Below are 22,903 nucleotides of genomic sequence, written 5' to 3' on the forward strand. Positions count from 1 at the left end.
GAAAAATGGGAGTAAGATTTAAGGAGAGACGGGTAACATACAGTATGTTAAAGAGCTGGGAGTAAGATTTAAGGAGAGACGGGTAACATACAGTATGTTAAAGAGCCAAGAGGGAATAATAAGAGTGGACGACCAGGAACGTGTCGCTCGGATTAAGAAAGGTGGTAAGGCAGGCATGTGATCTTGCCTCTCTACTGCTCAATCTGTACATCGAAGAAGCAAAGATGGAAATAAAAGGAAGGTTCAAGAGTGGAATAAAAATTCGATGTGAATATCAGTGACACGAATCGGTGATGAATTGCTATCCTCAGAGAAAAATGAAGAAGAATGTCATGATGTGCTGTATGGAATGAACAATTTAATGACTACAGAATATAGATTGCGAGTAAATCAAAGGAAGACAAAAGTAAGAAGAAGTAGCAGAAATAAGAACAGCCAGATAGTAAACGTCAGGAATGATGGCAGAAAGTAGATGAAGTTAAGAATTCTGTTACCTAGGCAGCTAAATAACCAATGACGGACGAATCAAGGAGGACATCAAATCATACTATCACTATCAAAAAGGGCACAAAAAATGGTTCAAATGGCTCTGACCACTATGGGAGTTAACAGCTGTGGTCATCAGTCCCCTAGAACTTAGAACTACTTAAACCTAACTAACCTGAGGACATCAGACACATCCACGCCCGAGGCAGGATTCGAACCTGCGACCGCAGCAGTCGCACGGTTCCGGACTGCGCGCCTAGAACCGCGAGACCACCGCGGCCGGCAAAAAGGGGGTATACCTGACAAAGCAAAGTCTACTAGTATGAAACAAAAGCCTTAATTCAAGGAACAAATTTCTGAGAATGTACATCTGGTACAGCATTGTATGGTAGTGAAACATGGCCTTGAAAACCGGGACAGAAGAGAATCGAATCACTTGAGATATGGTGCTACAGGCGAATGTTGAAAATTGGATGGACTCAAGAGGTTCTGCGCAGAATCAGAGAGGAGAAGATATGTGGAACACACTGAGACGGAGAAGAGACAGGCTTATAGGACTTCTGTTAAGACATCAGGGAATGACTTCTGTGGTAATAGAGGGAGCTATAGAGGGTACAAACTATAGAGGAAGACAGAGATTTAAATTTATCCAGCAAATAATTGAAGACGTAGGCTGTAAGGGCTACTCTGAGATGAAAAGTTTGGGCAGTATGCTAGGTGACAGTCAGGTTAGTATCCCATCGTTATCTGGGGCGTCTCCAGACACGCTGTCTCTGGTCTCGGAGTTCAGTTCGAAGCTGAAGACAATTCTACTCCAGTGAATGCGTTTGCAGGCAGAAAGCGCGACACCACTATTAACTAGCACGTTGGTATACGAAGGTCAAATGGTAGTCGGTGCAAGAAATGCCACAACCTCAAACCCGTTTCTGTGAACCGCCTTAATGGTCATCGTGGTGTCTGAAACATAAGTTGGACATCGTATCGGTGATAGTGATAAATCCTGAGTTCTGAGTGCCTCTGTGACAATGGCTAGATCCTTAGTTTCGTTCTCTCACTTTCTCGACCACTTCCTTCTCGACGCTGTGTCGGTCACGGTTCACCCACTCTTGCCAACATCGTCGAATAGTGACATCACTCCTATTGAAATATCGAGCGATTAGTTCGTTATTCCAACCGGCTTCTTTGAGTTCAAGTACACATCCTCTCTCAAATGCTGAGATCTCCGTATATTCTTCACGCTACCGTCTGCGATGCGTGGTTAGTGTCAAATGGTTCAAATGGCTCTGAGCACTATGCGACTTAACATCTGAGGTCATCAGTCGCCTAGAATTTAGAACTAATTAAACCTAACTAACCTAAGGACATCACACAGACCCATGCCCGAGGCAGGATTGGAACCTGCGACCGTAGCGGTCGCTCGGCTCCAGACTGCAGCGCCTAGAACCGCTCGGCCACTCCGGCCAGCGGTTAGTGTCAAACTAAGTACACGGAACGTAATTCGCAAAGACTCTGTGTCCTGATATCGACTATCCTTGCCAATTGCGCGTCGAAACTGCGCTGTAGTGTCACACATTCATCCTACGGCCGCCAGAGTTTACAATTTTCCGGTTTCTATATATATCTGGCAGAATATCAATTTGTGACCTATTTAAATAACTCCTGACACCATGAACTTTACAGTATGGAACAGAGTTCTTGACATGTCACTATCATTTCTCCCGTTTCCTGTTAAAGTCGCGAAAGAGGGGCCTCTTCCATTAAACACAGGAGTATAAATAAATTAACCCTTATTTGTACAATTTAATGTCAGTTGTTTGTGAAGGACTCTTCTGTTTGTGATGGCTCAGAGACGAATAGCCGATAAAAGCGTTAGGCCGGCCTGTCGGTTATCGTCAAAGCGGGACAGCCACTCAATCAGCAAGGCATGGCGCCGGTACTAATTCTGGGATTAGGGTAATCGCATTATGCAGCAACTGGCGCCAAAGGACAGCCAAATTGGATGGGCAACTTTACGCAGCCGCCCGCTATGGGGAGAACTGCCCTTGAGTGATATGATTAGCTACGTCTGTCTTTGAAGATAACCGTTACGGTCAGCGTTGCTACCGAAATGAGAATTCTGTGATGTAAATTCGTTGCAGCCAAAATGACTTAAATCAGGAACTGAACCGATTACTGTGTGGAGACAAGAAAGGCAATTTTCCTTAAATGATACTGCCGATGAAAGCTTTCAAGTTACTTGAAAATACGCTTGTATCCTATGTTGACGTAACACTAATGATATGTACGGAAACGTCTGAACCATCTTAATTGGTTATTTGCGATGGAGCTATGCGATTTGATATTCCTGAGTTCGGCGAGATTAATCTAAGAAGAAATGTGGATTATCAAAAGATCTTCAAAGCAGAGACATCGAAGTAGTAAGGTTGGTAAAGTAGGCAACTGAATGGTTTGATGTGGTTCGCCATAAGTTTTTCTCCTGTGGCAGCCTCATCTCAGAAATGCACGTACACCCACCATGCGTCATCATTTTTTTATATCTTTCATTACTTGTCTCCTCGTATAGTTTTTACTCTCTAGTACCAGGAGAGTTATATCCTGTCTTGTCCTGTTCGTTCTTCAGGTTTGTGTTTTCCACCTATACGAATAAGCCTTGCCGGTTTAAAGGAAATTCTCCTTATTTCTTGTTGATCCACATGATCTACCTAATTTTCTGTAGCATCGCGTATTAAATGTTTTGATTCTCTTCTTTATGGGTTACCATGCAGTCCACAATTCACCTCCGTACAATTCTGTGCTCTAGACTTACGTCTTCTGAATTTTCTTCTTATGAGAAATTCCTTATTTCAGACTAGTTGACTTCGTTTGTTAAAGAATGGTCCCTTTAACTGTGCTATCTGTTTCTTACTTCCTCCTTGCTTTCTACGTCTTGCTGTACCTCACTTGCAAGGCAGCAGAAGTCCGTTGTCTGATTTTAGGTTACTAAATATGATACTAAGTTTGTCGCTCAACTGAACGTGTACTTTTTATTATTACTTTCACCTTTCTTTGTTTTATTTGCAGTCCATACTTTGTGTTCGTCGGACTGCATCTTCCATTCAACAGTTCCTCTAATTTTTAGTCACATTCATGAAGGACATAAATGTCATCAATGAATCTTAGCATGGACATCCTTTCATTCTGTGTTTTGGTCCCAGTCCTGAAGCTTTCTTTCATTATTGCTTCTATAATATACACTGCTGGCTACTAAAATTGCTACACCACGAATATGACGTGCTACAGACGCGAAATTTAACCGACAGGAAGCATATGCTGTGATGTGCAAATTATTAGCTTTTCAGAGCATTCACACAAGGTTGGCGCCGCTGGCGACACCCACAACCTGCTGACATAAGGAAAGTTGCCAACCGATTTCTCGTACACAAAGAGCATTTGATAGGCGTTGCCTTGTGAAACGTTGTTGTGATGCCTCGTGTAAGGAGGAGAAATGCGTACCGTCACGTTTCCGACTTTAATAAAGGTCGGAGTGTAGCCTATCGCGATCGCGGTTTTCCGTACCGCGACATTGCTGCTCGCGTTGGTTCAGATCCAATGACTGTTAGCAAAATATGGAATTTGTGGCTTCAGGAGGGTAATACGGAACGCCGTGCTGGATCGCAACGGCCTCGTATCACTAGCAGACGGGATGACAGGTATCTTATGTGCATGGCTGTAACGGATCGTGCAGCCACGTCTCCATCCCTGAGTCAGCAGCTAGGGACGTTTGGCGTTTGCGAGACAACCATCTGCTGTTCGACGACGTTTGAAGCAGCATGGACTATCAGCTCGGAGACCATGGCTGCGGCTACCCTTGACGTTGCATCACAGACAGGAGCGCCTGCGATGGTGTGCTCAACGAGAACCTGGGTGCGCGAATCCAGGTTCTGTTTACAGCATCATGATGGTCGCATCCGTGTTTAGCGTCATCACGTTGAACGCACATTGGAAGCGTGTATTCGTCATTGCCATACTCGCGTATCACTCGGCGTGATGGTATGGGGTCCAATTGGTTACACTTCTCGGTCACCTCTTGTTCACGTTGACGGCACTTTGAACAGTGGACGTTACATTTCAGATGTGTTACGACCCGTGGCTCTACCCTTCATTCGATCCCTGCGAAACCCTACATTTCAGCAGGATAATGCACGACTGCATGTTGCAGGTCCCGTACGGGCCTTTCTGGATGCAGAAAATGTTCGACTGCTGCCCTGGCCAGCACATTCTCCAGATCTCTCACCAATTGAAAACATCTGGCCAATGGTGGCCGAGCAACTGGCTCGTCACAATACGCCAGTCACTACTCTTGATGAACTGTGGTATCGTGTTGAAGCTGCATGGGCAGCTGTACCTGCACACGCCATCCAAGCTCTGATTGACTCAATGCGCAGGCGTATCAAGGCCGTTATTACGGCCAGAGGTGGTTGTTCTGGGTACTGATTTCTCAGGATTTATACACCCAACGTGCGTGAAAATGTAATCACACATCAGTTCAAGTATAATATATTTGCCCAATGAATACCCGTTCATCATCTGCATTTCTTCATGGTGCAGCAGTTTTAATGGCCAGTAGTGTACATGTGGAACAACACGGAATAAAGGCTGCACTCTTTCGTTATAACCTTATCATGGCTTTTCCCTCTTGAGTTTCGATTTGTATTGTTCTCTCCTCATTCTTGCACATTTGCATATATAAATGCTTCAGAGAGCATTTACAGCCTACGTCCTAAATTATTTGCCGCATGTATTCCACTTTCTGTCTTCCTCTACAGTTTGTACCATTTACAGCTCCCTTTAATACCATTGAAATTAATCCCTCATTTCTCAAGAGATATCCTATTATCCTATCCCGTACATATGTTTCTTTTTGTCTGTGTTTTCCTTGTATTCCATTCCTCCTCATTTCTTACCTTATCAGTCAACCTCTTTTCCAACATTCACGTGAAGCACCCCATCCGAAATGTATGTTTTTGAAATAACCCGCTTTCAGCTGTATATGATCTTTCACAGGCACACGACTAGTTTCGTGATGTCAAATCAAATCAAATCTTCAGTTGTACATAAGTCAGTGAAACATTTATGCCCCGACACAGGAAGGAGAGGGAATTCAGCTTACCCAAAATAATATACTGGCACCTGCCACAAACAGGACATCATAGTTCAAATGTGATTTGACATCACGAGACCGACGTGTTCCTGTAAAAGTTCATATACAACTGAAAGCGATTTATTTTCGTAAACGTGGATTACTTCAACTGCGGTTGCTCTCAACAGAAAACTACATGTAACACTTCAATTACTTCGATTCTCATTTTTTCCGGTTTTACACAGTCCGTGTCTCACTGCAATGTAGTGCTGTGCTCCAAATGTACGTTTTTAGAAATTTCTTCCTCGAATTGAGACCTATATTTGAAACTAATAGACTTCTCTTGGCCAGGAATGTCGTTTTGCCAGTTTTAGTCTCCTTTTTATGTCCTCCTTGCTCCTGTCTAAGTAGCAGAATTCCTCAACTTCATAATATCCAGTTCTGATGTTGTTTCTCAATGTTCTCATTTTGCTACTGCTTATTACTTTAATGTTTATTTGTTTTACACTCATTACAAATTCTGTACTAATTAGGCCGTTCATTCCATTCAAAAGTGACTATGATTATTCTTCACTTTCACTGAGGATGGTAATGTCTTCAGCGAATCTTACCATTGACACCAATTCACCCTGAATTTTAATTCCAATCTTGAAACTATGTCTTATTTCAGTCATTGGTTTTCGATGTATAGACCGAACACAAGGGGCAAAGGACCACATCCCTGTCTTATAGCCCTTTAAATCGGAGCGCTTCGTTCTTGGTCTTACAGTCTTATTTTTTCATCTTGGTTCTTGTACACATTGTATATTACCCGTCATTTCCTATATTTCTTAAAGTAATGGAAGGTCATTCTGGTCTGAGCTGCCAGATATAGCGATAATGTGTGCGTGAGGTGTACTTGCTTGCGTCAGGGAACGTGTGTGTGTGTGTGTGTGTGTGTGTGTGTGTGTGTGTGCGAGCGCGCGAGAACTGCCTCCCTGGTGCCTTTCCTGTAGCCAAGCTGGACGTCGTCTGTCAGATCCTCAGTTTTCCTTTCAATTTTTTTTCCATATTGTACTTGTCAAAAACTTGAATGCTTGAACTGTTAAGTCGACTGTGCGATAATTCTCGCACTTGCCAGCTCTTGCTATCGTTGATATTGTGTGGATGATATTTTTTGGAATCATAGTGCGTGGCCAGTGTCATACAGTCTACACACCAACGTGAACAGTCGCTTTGTTGCTACTTTCCCAACGATTTTAGAAATTCCGATGGAATGTTTCTGCCTTATTTTACCTTAATTGTCTGTAGCTCTTTTTAATTGTGGTTCTAGTACTGGATACCCCCTATCCCCCCTGTTGATTGCTGTTTCTTTTCTATCAAGTTATCAGGAAAGCCCTCCCCCCCCCCTCTCATCTAGGTTTTGAAGGTACTCTTTCTATTTGTACATTCTCTCCTTTGTATTTAACAATGGAATTGTCATTGCGCTCTAAAATTTCCCACCATTTCTTATAATTTCACGAAAGGTTGTTTTGACTTTCCTACATGAGGAGTCAGTCCTTTCGACAGTCAACTCTTTTCCGATTTCTTCACGTTTTTCATGAAACCGTTTCACCTTAACTTACCAGCGCTTCCTATTTATTTCATTCGTAAGTGACTTGCACCTCTGTATTTCTGAATTTCCCCGACCTTTTTTTACTTCCTTCTTTCATAGATCTACTCATGTGTTCCTTGTGTTCTTTGAAATTACCTGTACATATGTTTTTCGTTCCAACTTCTGTGATAGCCCTTTTTAGAGACTGAACTGCCTATTGAGCCATTCATTATCGCACTACTAATAGTGTCGAAGCACTTCAAGCGTATCTCTTTATTCCTTAGTGTTTCCGTATCACACTTCTTTGCGCATTGATTCTTCCTGACTGGTCTCTTATACTTCGGCCTAATTTCCTTCATTACTCAATTGTGGTCTGAGTCTTATCTGCACCGTGGTACGCCTTACAGTACATATCTGATTTCGGAATAAATGTCAGCCGATGATTTAATCTGACTGGAGTCTCCGAGAATCTTCCTGCCTTTTGCAAGTATATGATCTCCTTTTGTGATTCTTGAACAGAATGTTGGTTATTGCTAGCTGAAATGTCTTACAAAAGTCAATTATTCGTTCACCTTTCTCATGCCTGGCAGCAAGTCCATACTCTCCTGTAACCCCTTCTTCTACTATTTCCTCTACAACCGCATTCCAGTCTCTATGACGATTAGATTTTCATCTGTCCTTACGCATTGAATCACCCGTTCAATATTCTCACATGCTTTTCTATATCTTCATTTTCTGCTTGCAATGGCAGCATGTATACCTGAACACCGTTTGTTGGTGTTGATTGCTGTCTAATCTGATGAGAACAATTCTATCACTGAACTGTTCGCAGTAATACATTGTCTGTTCTAGCTTCTTATTCATAACGAATCCCAATTTCGTTATCCCATTTCCTGCTGCAGTTGATATTACCGTAAACTCACCTGACCAGAAATCCTTGTCTTCCTTCCATTTCACTTCAATGACCAGCACTGTATCTAGACTTAACCTTAGTATTTCGCTTTCCAGATTTTCTAACTTACCTACAATGTTCAAATTTCTGATATTTCACACACCGACTCGCAAAACGCTATCCTTTCGCTGGTTAGTCAATATTTTGCTCAAGGTTACCTTCCCCATGGCAGTCCTCTCCCAGAGTTCCGAATGGGGGACAAGTACGGAATGTTTTGCGAATGGAGATATCTTCATGACACTTTTTCCATCACATCTGAAGATCTTACTGGCTACGGGAGTACCTCAAAATCACGCAGAGAGTTTGTGAAGACATGTAAGGTGCGTGGATGAGCATTCTTCTGTTGAAAAATGGCACCACGACAGTCACGTGAGAGGTAAAATATGACGAAACAGGATACTCGTGACCTATAGTTCCTACAATCATTACCAGTCGGAAACTGGAGTTGTACCCTATGGCTCACCACATCATCTCGATGCCAGGAGTAACTATGCATTTCCAAAACATTGGAAGAAAGCGCTCAAGTCTCCGCTATAGCTGCGTGCCTACAATGGTCATGCATCGTAGTACAGAACCATGATTCCTTGCTGAACACAGTGCTGCGCAATTCATCAGGAGTCCAGGACGACTCAAAACGCAACCGTTTGTGTTGTCGTGTTAATGGTATCCTACCCATGGCACGGTAATTCCCGAACCTGGCTACTGCTAGTCTCTGACCAATAGTATGAGATGACACTGAATGGGTTGTGATGGGCTCAATTCGCAATACGGCGATCCTCCTCTGTGGTGGACAGACATGATCAACTACAATGTTGACGACGAGTGTGGCTGCCCTCATGTGCCCATGCAGGGCATCATGAGGGCGCTGCCACATACCATGCCCCATAAATCTGGAAATGCAAGTTTCGACGAGCTAGCCAAATGGAGACCCACAATAAGACCCCTTTTCTACTCTCTCAGGCGCTGATAACACTGCGTCACCTGAGTAGGCGGCATCTTCATGCCGTTATGCCGTTCACAGTGACCACTCATCATCTGACGCTGTTCATAGCCTTTATGTACCCTAGCAGTCCTGGTGATATTACTAAACAAGAATTACACTAATGCACTGTGATGGGCGTCCTAGCTAACACAGAGAATTGCAACTCTAATCATTTGCACACTCACCAATAGTATGTACATTGACGTCCGACGATGACTTCTGGGAACTTCACATTTTATTGTCAAGTGATACTTATATTGTTAGAATCTCTGTGTATACATTGAAACCTTCCCGTCTCCTCTATACCTCTTTTGTTTCGCAACCTTCCCTTCTACAATAACCTATGAAACTTTCCCTTAGGATTTCTATCTCTTGCTTAATAATAAAAAATGAAATCTTCCCTTTCAAATTAATGCTCTCTCTCAATAACGGTAAGTGAAATCCTCGCATACAAATTTAAATTCTGCTTATTAAAAGTGATTTGCTGATTATTTCGACGAAACATAGAATGTGTCGTCGTCGTGGCCCTCAGTCGTTACCTGCAGTATCCCAAAACTGTTCCTTACCTATTTTACTGTTATTGGATCGCCATCTGACTGCTACATTGAACTACGACATGAATATACTTACTCTGTTTTACTATATTAGCTGCTGGTGGGCTGTCATAATAAGTGGCTGTATTTATTACCAAAGCCGACGTTATTCTTTAATAGTAAACCTGACGTTATTCTTTAATTAATTTGACTGAAGTTACGTAAATACCCTCAGACTTCAAGAAGAATATAATAATTCCAGTACCAAAGAAAGCAGGTGTTAACAGATGTGAAAATTACCGAACAATCAGTTTAATAAGCCACAGCTACAAAATATTAACTCGAATTCTTTACAGACGAATGGAAAAACTAGTAGAAGCCGACCTCGGGGAAAATCAGTTTGGATTCCGTAGAAATACTGGAACACGTGAGGCAATACTGACCTTACGACTTATCTTAGAAGAAAGATTTAGGAAAGGCAAACCTACGTTTCTAGCATTTGTAGACTTAGAAAAAGCTTTTGACAATGTTGACTGTAATAATCTCTTTCAAATTCTAAAGGTGGCAGGGGTAAAATACAGGGAGCGAAAGGCTATTTACAATTTGTACAGAAACTAGATGGCAGTTATAAGAGTCGAGGGACATGAAAGGGAAGCAGTGGTTGGGAAGGGAGTGAGACAGAGTTGCAGCCTCTCCCCTACGTTATTCAATCTGTATATTGAGCAAGCAGTAAAGGAAACAAAAGAAAAATTCGGAGTAGGTATTAAAATCCATGGAGAAGAAATAAAAACTTCGAGGTTCGCCGATGACATTGTAATTCTGTCAGAGACAGCAAAGGACTTGGAAGAGCAATTGAACGGAGTGGGGAGTGTCTTGAAAGGAGGATATAAGATGAAAATCAACAAAAGCAAAACGAGAATAATGGAATGTAGTCGAATTAAGTCGGGTGATGATGAGGGAATTAGATTAGGAAATGAGACACTGAAAGTAGTAAAGGAGTTTTGCTATTTGCGGAGCAAAATAACTGATGAAGGTCGAAGTAGAGAGGATATAAAATGTAGACTGGCTATGGCAAGGAAAGCGTTTCTGAAGAAGAGAGATTTGTTAACATCGAGTATAGATTTAAGTGTCAGGAAGTCATTTCTGAAAGTATTTGTTTGGAGTGTAGCCATGTATTGGAAGTGAAACATGGACGATAACTAGTTTGGACAAGAAGAGAATAGAAGCTTTCGAAATGTGATGCTACAGAAGAATGCTGAAGACTAGATGGGTAGATCACATAACTAATGACGAAATATTGAATAGGATTGGGGAGAAGAGAAGTTTGTGGCACAACTTGACCAGAAGAAGGGATCGGTTGGTAGGACATGTTCTGAGGCATCAAGGGTTCACCAATGTAGTAGTGGAGGGCAGCGTGGAGGGTAAAAATAGTAGAGGGAGACCTAGAGATGAATACACTAAGCAGATTCAGAAGGATGTAGGTTGCAGTAGGTACTGGGTATGAAGAAGCTTGCACAGGACAGAGTAGCATGGAGAGCTGCATCAAACCAGTCTCAGGACTGAAGACAACAACAACAACATAATTTATAGTTAAACTTTTTCTTGACAAAAATAAAATTTTGCAGAGTTTTACGTTGATGGTTTTTGGGATGGATTATAATCAGTATGCAATACTAGTGGCAAAAATTAATTATATTCTGAAAACTATTCTTCAAATAATTACTTTTGGTAATGAAATGATTTTACAAACGTTCAAATCTGACTTAGTTTTTACAATAATCTTACAATTAGCATTGCGCAAACACACCTTCGGTAGTCAAGAGTTTCTCAAAAAAAATCAAAATAATATTAGTTCCTCTTATGATAATAGTTAGCTGATGTCTCTGTACATCCGTTTATAATCTCTTGTAAATCATAGCTGGTGGCTGGCAGGCACACCGTTCCTCTCAACCTCTCGCTTCAGACCTGCTTCCGACTCGCTTCACATCTCGCTTACTACTGACTTCCTACGAACGCTAAAGTGCGCTCTCTCCCGCCAACAATGCTTTTTGGTGCAGACAATCCCTGCTACCATTACGAAATGTATCAATGCGCGGTCTTTCCCGCTCTTTTCTTAAAATGTATCCATACGCGGTTTCTCCCGCCCTTTTTAAAATTGTATCAATGCGTGGTCTCTCCCGCCAACAACACTCTGATGTAGACATTCCCTGCTACCACAATTATTTCCAAAACTACAAATATTAATTATTTCTACTTAATCCTATTAATGAAATATAAACATCTTTCATAAATTGTGGTTTGACAATAGGCAGTAGAAATATACACGCCTTGCACCATTAATGCTGTAGGGTGGAGAGATGCAATTTTACGCTGATACTCAAGCTCGCCACGGGCGAGGGAGTGTAGTTCCAGTAGAGGCTCGCACTGCTGTCGCTTTTGCAGCTGGTGGTGCGCGAGATGAACCGCCTGGGCATGATGGTGGACCTGTCGCACGTGTCGGTGCCCACGATGCTGGACGCGCTGCGGACCAGCCGCGCGCCAGTCATCTTCTCGCACTCCGCGGCGCATGCGCTCTGCAACAGCTCCCGCAACGTTCCGGACCACGTGCTTCGCCTCGTCGTGAGTATCCTACTTGCGGCATTCGAGTGGCTAGCAGAGTGCCGAGCCGTGTACCTCTGCGATCTGAACCGGAAAGGGACGAACCTGCACGCATGGGCGTCGGCGCTCGCCTCCGCTTGCCTACCACGTCGCTACACGTGCTAGCATTCCTCACCTCCCTCCGCCCCCCTTCTCCCCCACCCACTCCTCGACACACAAAAGGAAGTGCTTAGTCGTGCTGCATGTGCAGTCTTACACTGCATGGACTGTACTACGTACACGAGGACAAGTTATAATGGTTCAGTCTGAGCGCCGAAACGAAAGCCCGCAGCAAACGGCGGTGTTGCGCAAGGTTTTTGTCAACAGTACGCCTACCTCCGTGCTGTCACAACCAGTGGACTCTCTGCGACAGAGAATAATACACTCCTGGAAATTGAAATAAGAACACCGTGAATTCATTGTCCCAGGAAGGGGAAACTTTATTGACACATTCCTGGGGTCAGATACATCACATGATCACACTGACAGAACCACAGGCACATAGACACAGGCAACAGAGCATGCACAATGTCGGCACTAGTACAGTGTATATCCACCTTTCGCAGCAATGCAGGCTGCTATTCTCCCATGGAGACGATCGTAGAGATGCTGGATGTAGTCCTGTGGAACGGCTTGCCATGCCATTTCCACCTGGCGCCTCAGTTGGACCAGCGTTTGAGGGATACATGCGGACGTGCATTGTCCTGTTGGAACAGCAAGTTCCCTTGCCGGTCTAGGAATGGTAGAACGATGTGTTCGATGACGGTTTGGATGTACCGTGCACTATTCAGTGTCCCCTCGAGGATCACCAGAGGTGTACGGCCAGTGTAGGAGATCGCTCCCCACACCATGATGCCGGGTGTTGGCCCTGTGTGCCTCGGTTGTATGCAGTCCTGATTGTAGCGCTCACCTGCACGGCGCCAAACACGCATACGACCATCATTGGCACCAAGGCAGAAGCGACTCTCATCGCTGAAGACGACACGTCTCCATTCGTCCCTCCATTCACGCCTGTCGCGACACCACTGGAGGCGGGCTGCACGATGTTGGGGCGTGAGCGGAAGACGGCTTAACGGTGTGCGGGACCGTAGCCCAGCTTCATGGAGACGGTTGCGAATGGTCCTCGCCGATACCCCAGGAGCAACAGTGTCCCTAATTTGCTGGGAAGTGGCGGTGCGGTCCCCTACGGCACTGCGTAGGATCCTACGGTCTTGGCGTGCATCCGTGCGTCGCTGCGGTCCGGTCCCAGGTCGACGGGCACGTGCACTTTCCGCCGACCACTGGCGACAACATCGATGTACTATGGAGACCTCACGCCCCACGTGTTGAGCAATTCGGCGGTACGTCCAGCCGGCCTCCCGCCTGCCCACTATACTCCCTCGCTCAAAGTCCGTCAACTGCACATACGGTTCACATCCACGCTGTCGCGGCATGCTACCAGTGTTAAAGACTGCGATGGAGCTCCGTATGCCACGGCAAACTGGCTGACACTGACGGCGGCGGTGCACAAATGCTGCGCAGCTAGCGCCATTCGACGGCCAACACCGCGGTTCCTGGTGTGTCCGCTGTGCCGTGCATGTGATCATTGCTTGTACAGCCCTCTCGCAGTGTCCGGAGCAAGTATGGTGGGTCTGACACACCGGTGTCAATGTGTTCTTTTTTGCATTTCCAGGAGTGTACGTGTAAGAGATGTGAAAAATCGAAATTAAAAGGGCTTAAAAATTACAGTTTAGTTGTATGCACGGCTGCTGTAACCTATAGCAAATGAACACATTTTCGGTTACAGTATTAACTGGCCATAATTTGGTAATACAACTCAAATCGTCTCTCTCCATGTTCTGGTATCAGCTTAAAGCCCACAAGAAAATAGCGGAGTAGGGAGAACAATGCGGGCAGAGGTAAATCAGGACGGATTCGGCAAAGTTCAGCGGATCGGAGCGATGTCTTCATCAAGAGTCCAGAGGCGTAATATACCTGGCGATTGGAGTTGGATTTGCATGACCGGTGGAATCGTGATGTAATTATCGCCATTTGTGGAAGAGTCGCTAAATCCAAGATGTCCATTATTGGAAACGATTAATACAGAATTTAGATGTAAGACATTAAGAAGATATAGCATTCAAGCATATCACTAACGACTATAATAATCAATCACACATCGCAACTTTGTGAGATGCAGTAGTAACTCTTTTTGCAGGAAGTACTCCAAAACACTCAAATAATTCAGAAATAACATCATCAAACATCCTAAAGCTTTCTCTTGCTCTTTGTACATATTGTACGGCTATATTACACGTCTCTTCCTGTATATTACTCCTCCTTTCCTCAGAAATTCCTAAATCTTGCACCATTTTACATTATCGATTTCTTTCTCTAGGTCGACAGATCCAATGAAAGTCTGACTTCTATTATTAACCACAACGTCAGAACTACGTCTCCTGGCGCGTTCTTCAGAAACTCTGACTGACCGGTATCCACAGACCCTCTATCTCGTTGCCATTCTTATTGTCTCGGCAACAACTTGTATCCATGAGCTGGTTCAAATGGCTCTGAGCACTATGGGACTCAACATTTTAGCTCATAAGTCCCCTAGAACTTAGAACTACTTAAACCTCACTAACCTAAGGACATCACACACACCCATGCCCGAGGCAGGATTCGAACCTGCGACCGTAGCAGTCCCGCGGTTCCGGACTGCAGCGCCAGAACCGCACGGCCTCCATGAGCTGTTAAGCTGATTATAGGATAGCTGTGACACTTGTTTTCCGTTCCTGACTTCGTGATGTGTGAGTGATACTTTACTAAAAAGTGATACAATTTCTCCTGCCTCACAGACTTGTCTGGTTGCAACTTCTCTCCAATCGTTTTACAAATTCCGTAACCATGTTATCTACCGCTTCTGCCTTATTGGATCGCAACTCTTCTAAAGCTCTTTTTATCTCTCATAGTGGATTCCCTGCGTCATCCCTATAGACTTAAATTTGTTCTTCTGACACGTCATCAAAGAAGACTTCCCCTTCTTGGTGACTCATTGCACCTATCCGCCCTCTCCATCTTTTAACACTGAAATTCCTCTTGCACTCTTAATGTTAACGCCCTTGATTTTAATTTCACTGAAGGTTGTTGTGACTTCCTACCCGCTGAATCAGTCCTTCCAAACACTCATCGAAAGACCATTTCTTTCTCGACTACACATTTTCTTGTGACCATTTTACAAGAAAGTCACAAAGTAACTTATGTGCTGTTTACCTGTCTTCCCATAATGTTTGTTCCTTCTCTCATCTACCAATTAAAGAATTTCTTATGTTACTCAAAGTTTCGTCTCAGTTTTCTAATTCTACGTATTTCTAATCATTTTCTGTGATTGCACGTTTTAAAAACTTCCATTCATCTTTAACTAACCACACTATCACTTTATTCACAACGTTAGAGAACTTCAAACTCAACTCGTCATTCTTCATCACTACACTTCTATCCACGTTAATTCTTCCGGGACAATCCTCTTAAATTTTCGTCTTTCTTCATCAGTACCAAATTGTGATCGGAACCCATACCAAATCCGGGGTACACTCTACAATCGAGTATATAATTCCAGAATCTCTGTCCGATTCCAGAATCTCTGTCCGATCATGATATAATCCAACTTAAATCCTCCCGTGTCTCTGGGCCTTTTCCAACTATATCTTCTCCTCTTGTGGTTTTTGAACAGAGCATTCGCTATTTCTTAGCTGAAAATTGTTGCAAAACTCATTTAGACTTTCTCCTCTCTTATTCCTATTACCTAACCGATATTCTCCCGCAACCCTTTATGTATTTCTTCCCCTACACCCCGTTTCAGTGACCGAGGTTATTATCCCTTTGCCTCGCGGAGTAGCCGCGCAGTTTGAGTCGCCATGTGACGGATCGCTCAGCCCCTCCCACCGGAGGTTCAAGTCCTTCCTCGGGCATAGCGTGTGTTGTTCTTAGTATACGTTAGTTTAAGTAGTGTGTAAGCCTAGAGACCGATGATCTCAGCAGTTTGGCCCTTTAAGAATTCACATACATTTGAACATTTATTATCCCTTTACAGGCGGAGTTACCCAGTCAGTATCCTCCTATACTTTATGTCTTTATCTTTTGTTTGCCACTTGGCATGTATACATGGACTGTTGCTATCGGCGTTGGTTTGATTCTTAAGAGAACAATCCTATTACTCTAAACTTCACCATAAGTCACTACCTTCCTGCCTACCTTCCTGTCCTTAAAGAATCATACTGCAGCCATACTATTTTCTAATACTACCATTGTATTCGTTTGATAAGAAATTGTTATCTTCTTTCCGTTTCAATTCACTGATCACCGCTACAGATTGAGTCCTTACATTTCAATTTGAGATTTTTTAGCTTCTCTTCCACACCCACATTACGCTTCGTCTCGTGGAATGTTACCACTTTGATTGTTATTCATTCTCTCGTGCTTACCTCCACCTAGGCAGTCCCAGAGATTCGAAATATTATTTGACTGTTACAAGTACAGCACAGCAGAAAAATGATAAGAGTCCGCCGATTAGTACTTCCATCGCCAGTAGCATGAACGTTGTCCTATATGAATAATATTTGTTTTGTGGAATATTGTAAACTCTGACCAAAATTGTTGTGTGTGAGTGTTAATTTTATTTAGTGAAATATGAAAGCTGTTTTTCTCATATATTTAAAATCGTAATTAATAATCTGGTTATTCGTTCAATATCCATCATTCACTTCACTTACTGCGTCACGAGATGAGACAAAATCGAACAACGAACTTTATTGAGGCCCACTCTAAATGATTAAATAAATTGTTTGCAGCTGAAAATGTACGAGACTTAATCCGATTACCCTACACAGATGTATGGGCTCCTCCCAGCGTTAATAGGATCAGGCTATGAAACTCTAACTAAATTAATGTTCAACCCAATTAAATGTGTTTCATAAGTGTGTGTGTGTGTGTGTGTGTGTGTGTGTGTGTGTGTGTGTGTGTGTGTGTAAGCGTTCGATTTTGACAGCAAATATAACTAAATTACTGCGTTTGACTGTCTCTGCATTTCTAAAGTAAGTGATAAATTCACAGGGGCAGGTATAAACTAAATGATTCATTATCAAGACTTTTTCGGCTATCAGTTCAATTTAAATGCGGATCGTATCAGTACAGCATAGTAATCATTAAAATATTAAATCACTTTGTGCAAAATATATTGACTTTAGTGAGACCTCTCTTATAGGTTATTCAGTGAATCTTGAAACTGTTCCTTTGTCATACTCGCACACCGATAGTGTATTTACAAACGACTAAACATTAATGCAAGTATTAATAAGACTCATAGTATAATCAGTCATTGAGCTCCCCCGGGCATGTATGTGCGTGTTGTTCTTAGCATAAGTTAATTTAAGTAGTGTGTAAGTCGAGGGACCGATGTCCGCAGCAGTTTGGTCTCTTGGGAATTCACACACAGTTGAAAAGTATACGTCTAGCGGAGTTTACTTCTGTATTTTCCTCGAAAAATCTACATTTGATCTTTACGCATTCACTGTTTACAAACTTTATTAGTGATTCTGGAAGTGCTCGTACTTAGCGTCCGCTGTCTTACAGCTATGTTATAAGTGCGTTCGTCTTATAATTTGGAATGATTATTTTAAAGTTATATATCTGTGAGTATTGTATTTTCCAGAATTATGCATTAGTTACAGATACTGAATACACAAATGTGATCTGTGAGTATTTTGCTTTATCAGTAAGTAATGCTTATAATTTAAAAATATTACGCATTAGTTAGTTTGAGAGTGATTTTGTTACATGAACTGAACTTGATTATAATTTTGTTTTGAAATTAACGTTATTATTGTATGTGGAAGAAGAGGGTCTACAGCAAATAAAATTATGGACTAATAATTACCTTTGAATTGGTTAGAGGGAAGAAACGTGCCTATCTAAAATTCTTTATTGCTTTTGTGTTTTCATTGCTAAAGTTTTTATACAGAATTACATCTAGTTCTAGCTTTTGATTTTCGTGGATTTCTAGTGCCTCTACGGTACTTGAATTTGTGCCGTTTGGCTGTGTATTCAAAATTCTTTATTCATGCCATACTTTTGCCTCTAATTTTGTATCGTGCTACGTTCAGAGGAATTGCAAAACTGACCTACTGTAATCTTTTAGTCAAACAGCTATGACATGTATACAGATCTGTTGCCAGACGCTCTTCCCGTCTGTGCAGTAGAAACTTTTAAATATCAATAAATTTCACCAACTGCCATATACTTTATAATATTTTATTTTATTCTGAAAGTAACCAGTTTCGACAATTCATTTTGTCATCTTCAGGCCCTTTCTTTTTTATCCAAATAGATGAACTTATCAAATAGCGCCATAAAAACTGCATAACGTGAATTCCACTCGATATACAGATGCTTCGTACGAAAATGTGACGGCAACTTAATGATAGCGTTCTTTTAAAAGAATGCAAAATCCCCAACACTGACGAAGTTTTGCAGAAGTTCGAAATATAGTGCGTACTTTAATGGGAGATTCTTTTAATAATTTACACACTGAAACTGTCTCGAAGTCTGGCAGAAAACCCCAAAAAATTCTGATCATACATAAAGCACACCAGTGGCAAGACGCACTCAATACCTTCACTGCGTGATAACAACGGTGAAGTCACTGATGACGGTGCCACTAAAGCAGAGTATTAAACACGGTTTTCCGAAACTCCTTCACCAAAGAAGACGAAGTAAATACTCCTAAATTCCAATCAAGAAGAACTGCCAAGATGAAAAACACAGAAGTACATCTCGTCGTCGTCACAAAGCAGCTTAAATCACTTAATAAAGGCAACGCTTCCGGTCGAGATTATATACCAATCACGTTCTTCTCAGAGTATGCTGATACAATAGCTCCATACTTATCAATTATATACAAACGCTCTCTCACAGAAACACCCGTACCTAAAAAGTGGGAAATTTCTCAGGTCACACCATCACACCTGTACCCAAAACGGTCAGCTGAATTACACGCCCATATCACTAACGTCGGTTTTCAGTAAGGGTTTCGAACATATCCTGTATTCCAACATTACGAACTATGTCGAACAAGGCGCTACAGTCTGGAACCGCGCGACCACTACGGTCGCAGGTTCGAATCCTGCCTCGGGCATGGATGTGTGTGATGTCCTTAGGTTAGTTAGGTGTAAATAGTTCTACGTTCTAGGGGACTGATGACCTTAGAAGTTAAGTCCCATAGTGCTCAGAGCCATTTGAACTGATTCAGAAAACATAGTTTTTGCGAAATACCTACATCTACATCTACATACATACTTCTCAATCCACCATACAGTGCGTGGCGGAGGGTACCTCGTACCACGACTATCATTTTCTCTCGCTGTTCCACTCCAAAACAGAACGATGGGAAAATGATTGTTTAAATGCCTCTGTACGAGCCCTAATCTCTGTTATCTTATCTTTGTGGTCTTTCCACGAAATATAAGTTGGTGGCAGTAAAATTGTACTGCAGTCAGCCTCAAATGCTGTTTCTCTAAATTTCGTCAGTAGCGATTCACGAAAAGAACGCCTCCTTTCCTCCGCAGACTCCCACCCGAGTTCGTGAAGCATTTCCGTAACACTCGCGTGACGTTCAAACCTACCAGTAACAAATCTAGCAGCCCGCCTCTGAATTGCTTCTATGTCCTCCCTCAATACGACCTGATAGGGATCCCAAACGCTCGAGCAGTACTCAAGAATAGGTCGTATTAGTGTTTTATAACCGGTCTCCTTTACAGATGAACCACACCTTCCCAAAATTCTACCAGTGAACCGAAGACGACTATCCGCTATCCCCACAACTGCCATTACATGATTGTCCCACTGCATATCGCTCTGCAATGTTTCGCCCAAATATTTAATCGACGAGACTGTGTCAAGCGCTACACTACTAATGGAGTATTCAAACATTACGGGATTCTTTTTCCTATTCATCTGCATTAATTTACATTTATCTATATTAAGAGTTAGCTGCATTCTTTATACCAATCACAAATCCTGTCCAGGTCATCTTGTATCCTCATACAGTCACTCACCGACGACACCTTCCCGTACACCACAGCATCATCAGTAAACAACCGCACATTGCTATCTACCCTATCCAAAAGATCATTTATGTAGATAGAAACAACAGCGGACCTGCCACACTTCCCTGGGGCACTCCAGATGATGCCCTCATCTCCGAAGAACACTCACCATCGACGACAACAAGCTCTTTGTATTCAGTAAGTGATAGGTTCTATTAACTGGGAATGTCAATTTGATTCCATATTTTTAGACTTCCAGAAGGCTTTAGATACATGCGTCTTCTAATTAAACAGCATGTCTATGGAGTATCGCTTCAGTTGTGCGCCTGGATTCGTGATTTCGTGTCAGAAAGGTCACAGTTCGTAGTAATAGACGGAAAGTCATCGAGTAAAACAGAAGTAATATCTGGCGTTCCCCAAGAAAGCGTTATAGGGCCTCTTTTGTTCCTCATCTATATTAATGACAAAGGACAAAGGAGACAAACTATGTAGCTGTCTTGGATAGTATGCAGATGATGCTGAGATTTACCGTCTTGTGAAGTCATCAGATGACCAAAACGAATTGCAAAATGATTAAGATAAGATATCTGTATGGTGGACAACTGGCAAATGTCACTGAATAAAGAAATGTGTAAAGTGATTCACGTGAGTACTAAAAGAAATACACTAAACTTCGATTACGTGATAAGTGACACAAATATGAAGACTGTAAATTCAGCTAAATATTTAGGAATTACAATTACAAATACCATAAATTGGAACGATCACATACTTAGGCCCTAATGTTGTGGGTAGAGCAAACCATAGGCTACAATTCATTGGTAGAACACTTGGAAGGTGCAACAGGTATAATAAAGAGACTGCTTAGACCACGTTTGTCCAACCTATTCCGGAGCATTGCTGTACGGTGTAGGATCCGCATGACGGACTGACGGATGACGCCGAAAAAGTACAAAGACGGGCAACTCGTTTTGTATTATCTCGAAATAGGGGAGATAGAGCCACAGACATGTACGTGAATTGGAGTAGCAATCATTAAAAGAAAGGCGTTTTTCGTTGAGACGGGATCTTCTCATGAAATTTCAATAACCAGTTTTCTCCTCCGATTGCCTAAACATTCTGTTGGCACCCATCTGTTGTTGTTGTTGTTGTTGTTGCCTTCAGTCCTGAGACTGGTTTGATGCAACTCTCCATGCTACTCTATCCTGTGCAAGCTCCTTCATCTCCCAGTACTTACTGCAGCCGACATCCTTCTGAATCTCCTTAGTGTATCCATCTCTTCGTCTCCCTCTACGATTTTTACCCTCCACGTTGCCCTCCAATGCTAAATTTGTGATCCCTTGATGCCTCAGAACATGTCCTACCAACCGATCACCTCCTCTAGTCAAGTTGTGCCAGAAACTTCTCTTCTCCCAAATCCTATTCAATACTTTCTCATTAGTTATGTGATCTACCCATCTAATCTTCAGCATTTTTCTATAGCACCACATTTCCAAAGCTTCTGTTCTCTTCTTGTCCAAACTATTTATCGTCCATATTTCACTTCCATACATGGCTACACTCCATACAAATACTTTCAGAAACGACTTCCTGACACTTAAATCTATATTCGATGTTAACAAATTTCTCTTCTTCAGAAACGCTCTCCTTGCCATTGCCAGTCTGCATTTTATATCGTATCTACTTCGACCATCATCAGTTATTTTGCTCCCCAAATAGCAAAACTCCTTTACTACTTTAAGCGTCTCGTTTCCTAATCTAATTCACTCAGCATCACCCAACTTAATTTGACTACATTCCATTATCCTCGTTTTGCTTTTGTTGATGTTCATCTTATATCCACCTTTCAAGACACTGTGTATTCCCTTCAACTCCTCTTCCAAGTCCTTTGCCGCCTCTGGCAGAATTACAATGTCATCGGCGAACCTCAAAGTTTTTATTTCTTCTCCATGGATTTTAATACCTACGCCAAATTTTCTTTTGTTTCCTTTACTGCTTGCTCAATATACAGATAGAATAACATTGGGGAGAGGCTACAACCCTGTCTCACTCCCTTCCCAACCACTGCTTCCCTTTCATGCCCCTCGACTCTTACAACTACCATCTGGTTACTGTACCAATTGTAAATAGCCTTTCGCTCCCTGTATTTTACCTTTCCCACCTTCAGATTTTGAAAGCGAGTATTCTAGTTAACATTGTCAAAAGCTTTCTCTAAGTCTACAAATGCTATAAACGTAGGTTTGCCTTCCCTAAATCTTTCTTTTAAGATAAGTCGTAGGGTCAGTATTGCCTCACGTGTTCCAACATTTCTACGGAATCCAAACTGATCTTCCCCGAGGTCGGCTTCTACAAGTTTTTCTATTCGTCTGTAAAGAATTCGCGTTAGTATTCTGTAGCTGTGACTTATTAAACTGATAGTTCGGTAATTTTCACATCTGTCAACATCTGGTTTCTTTCGGATTGGAATTATTATATCCTTCTTGAAGTCTGAGGGTATTTTGCCTGTCACATACATCTTGCTAAACAGATGGTAGAGTTTTGTC

General features: G+C 42.4%; 1 protein-coding gene across 1 annotated transcript in view; it reads left to right on the plus strand.

The window, feature by feature from the left end:
- Positions 1-22,903, plus strand: part of LOC126282384 (dipeptidase 1-like) — a 123,295-nt gene that overhangs the window by 68,750 nt on the left and 31,642 nt on the right. Inside the window, exon 6 of the mRNA XM_049982040.1 lies at positions 12,088-12,264. Coding sequence (XP_049837997.1) covers positions 12,088-12,264 — 177 coding nt within the window. The remainder of the gene's footprint in view (positions 1-12,087; positions 12,265-22,903) is intronic.

Source organism: Schistocerca gregaria, chromosome 7, assembly GCF_023897955.1.
Source record: "Schistocerca gregaria isolate iqSchGreg1 chromosome 7, iqSchGreg1.2, whole genome shotgun sequence".
NCBI classification, from domain to species: Eukaryota; Metazoa; Arthropoda; class Insecta; order Orthoptera; family Acrididae; genus Schistocerca; species Schistocerca gregaria.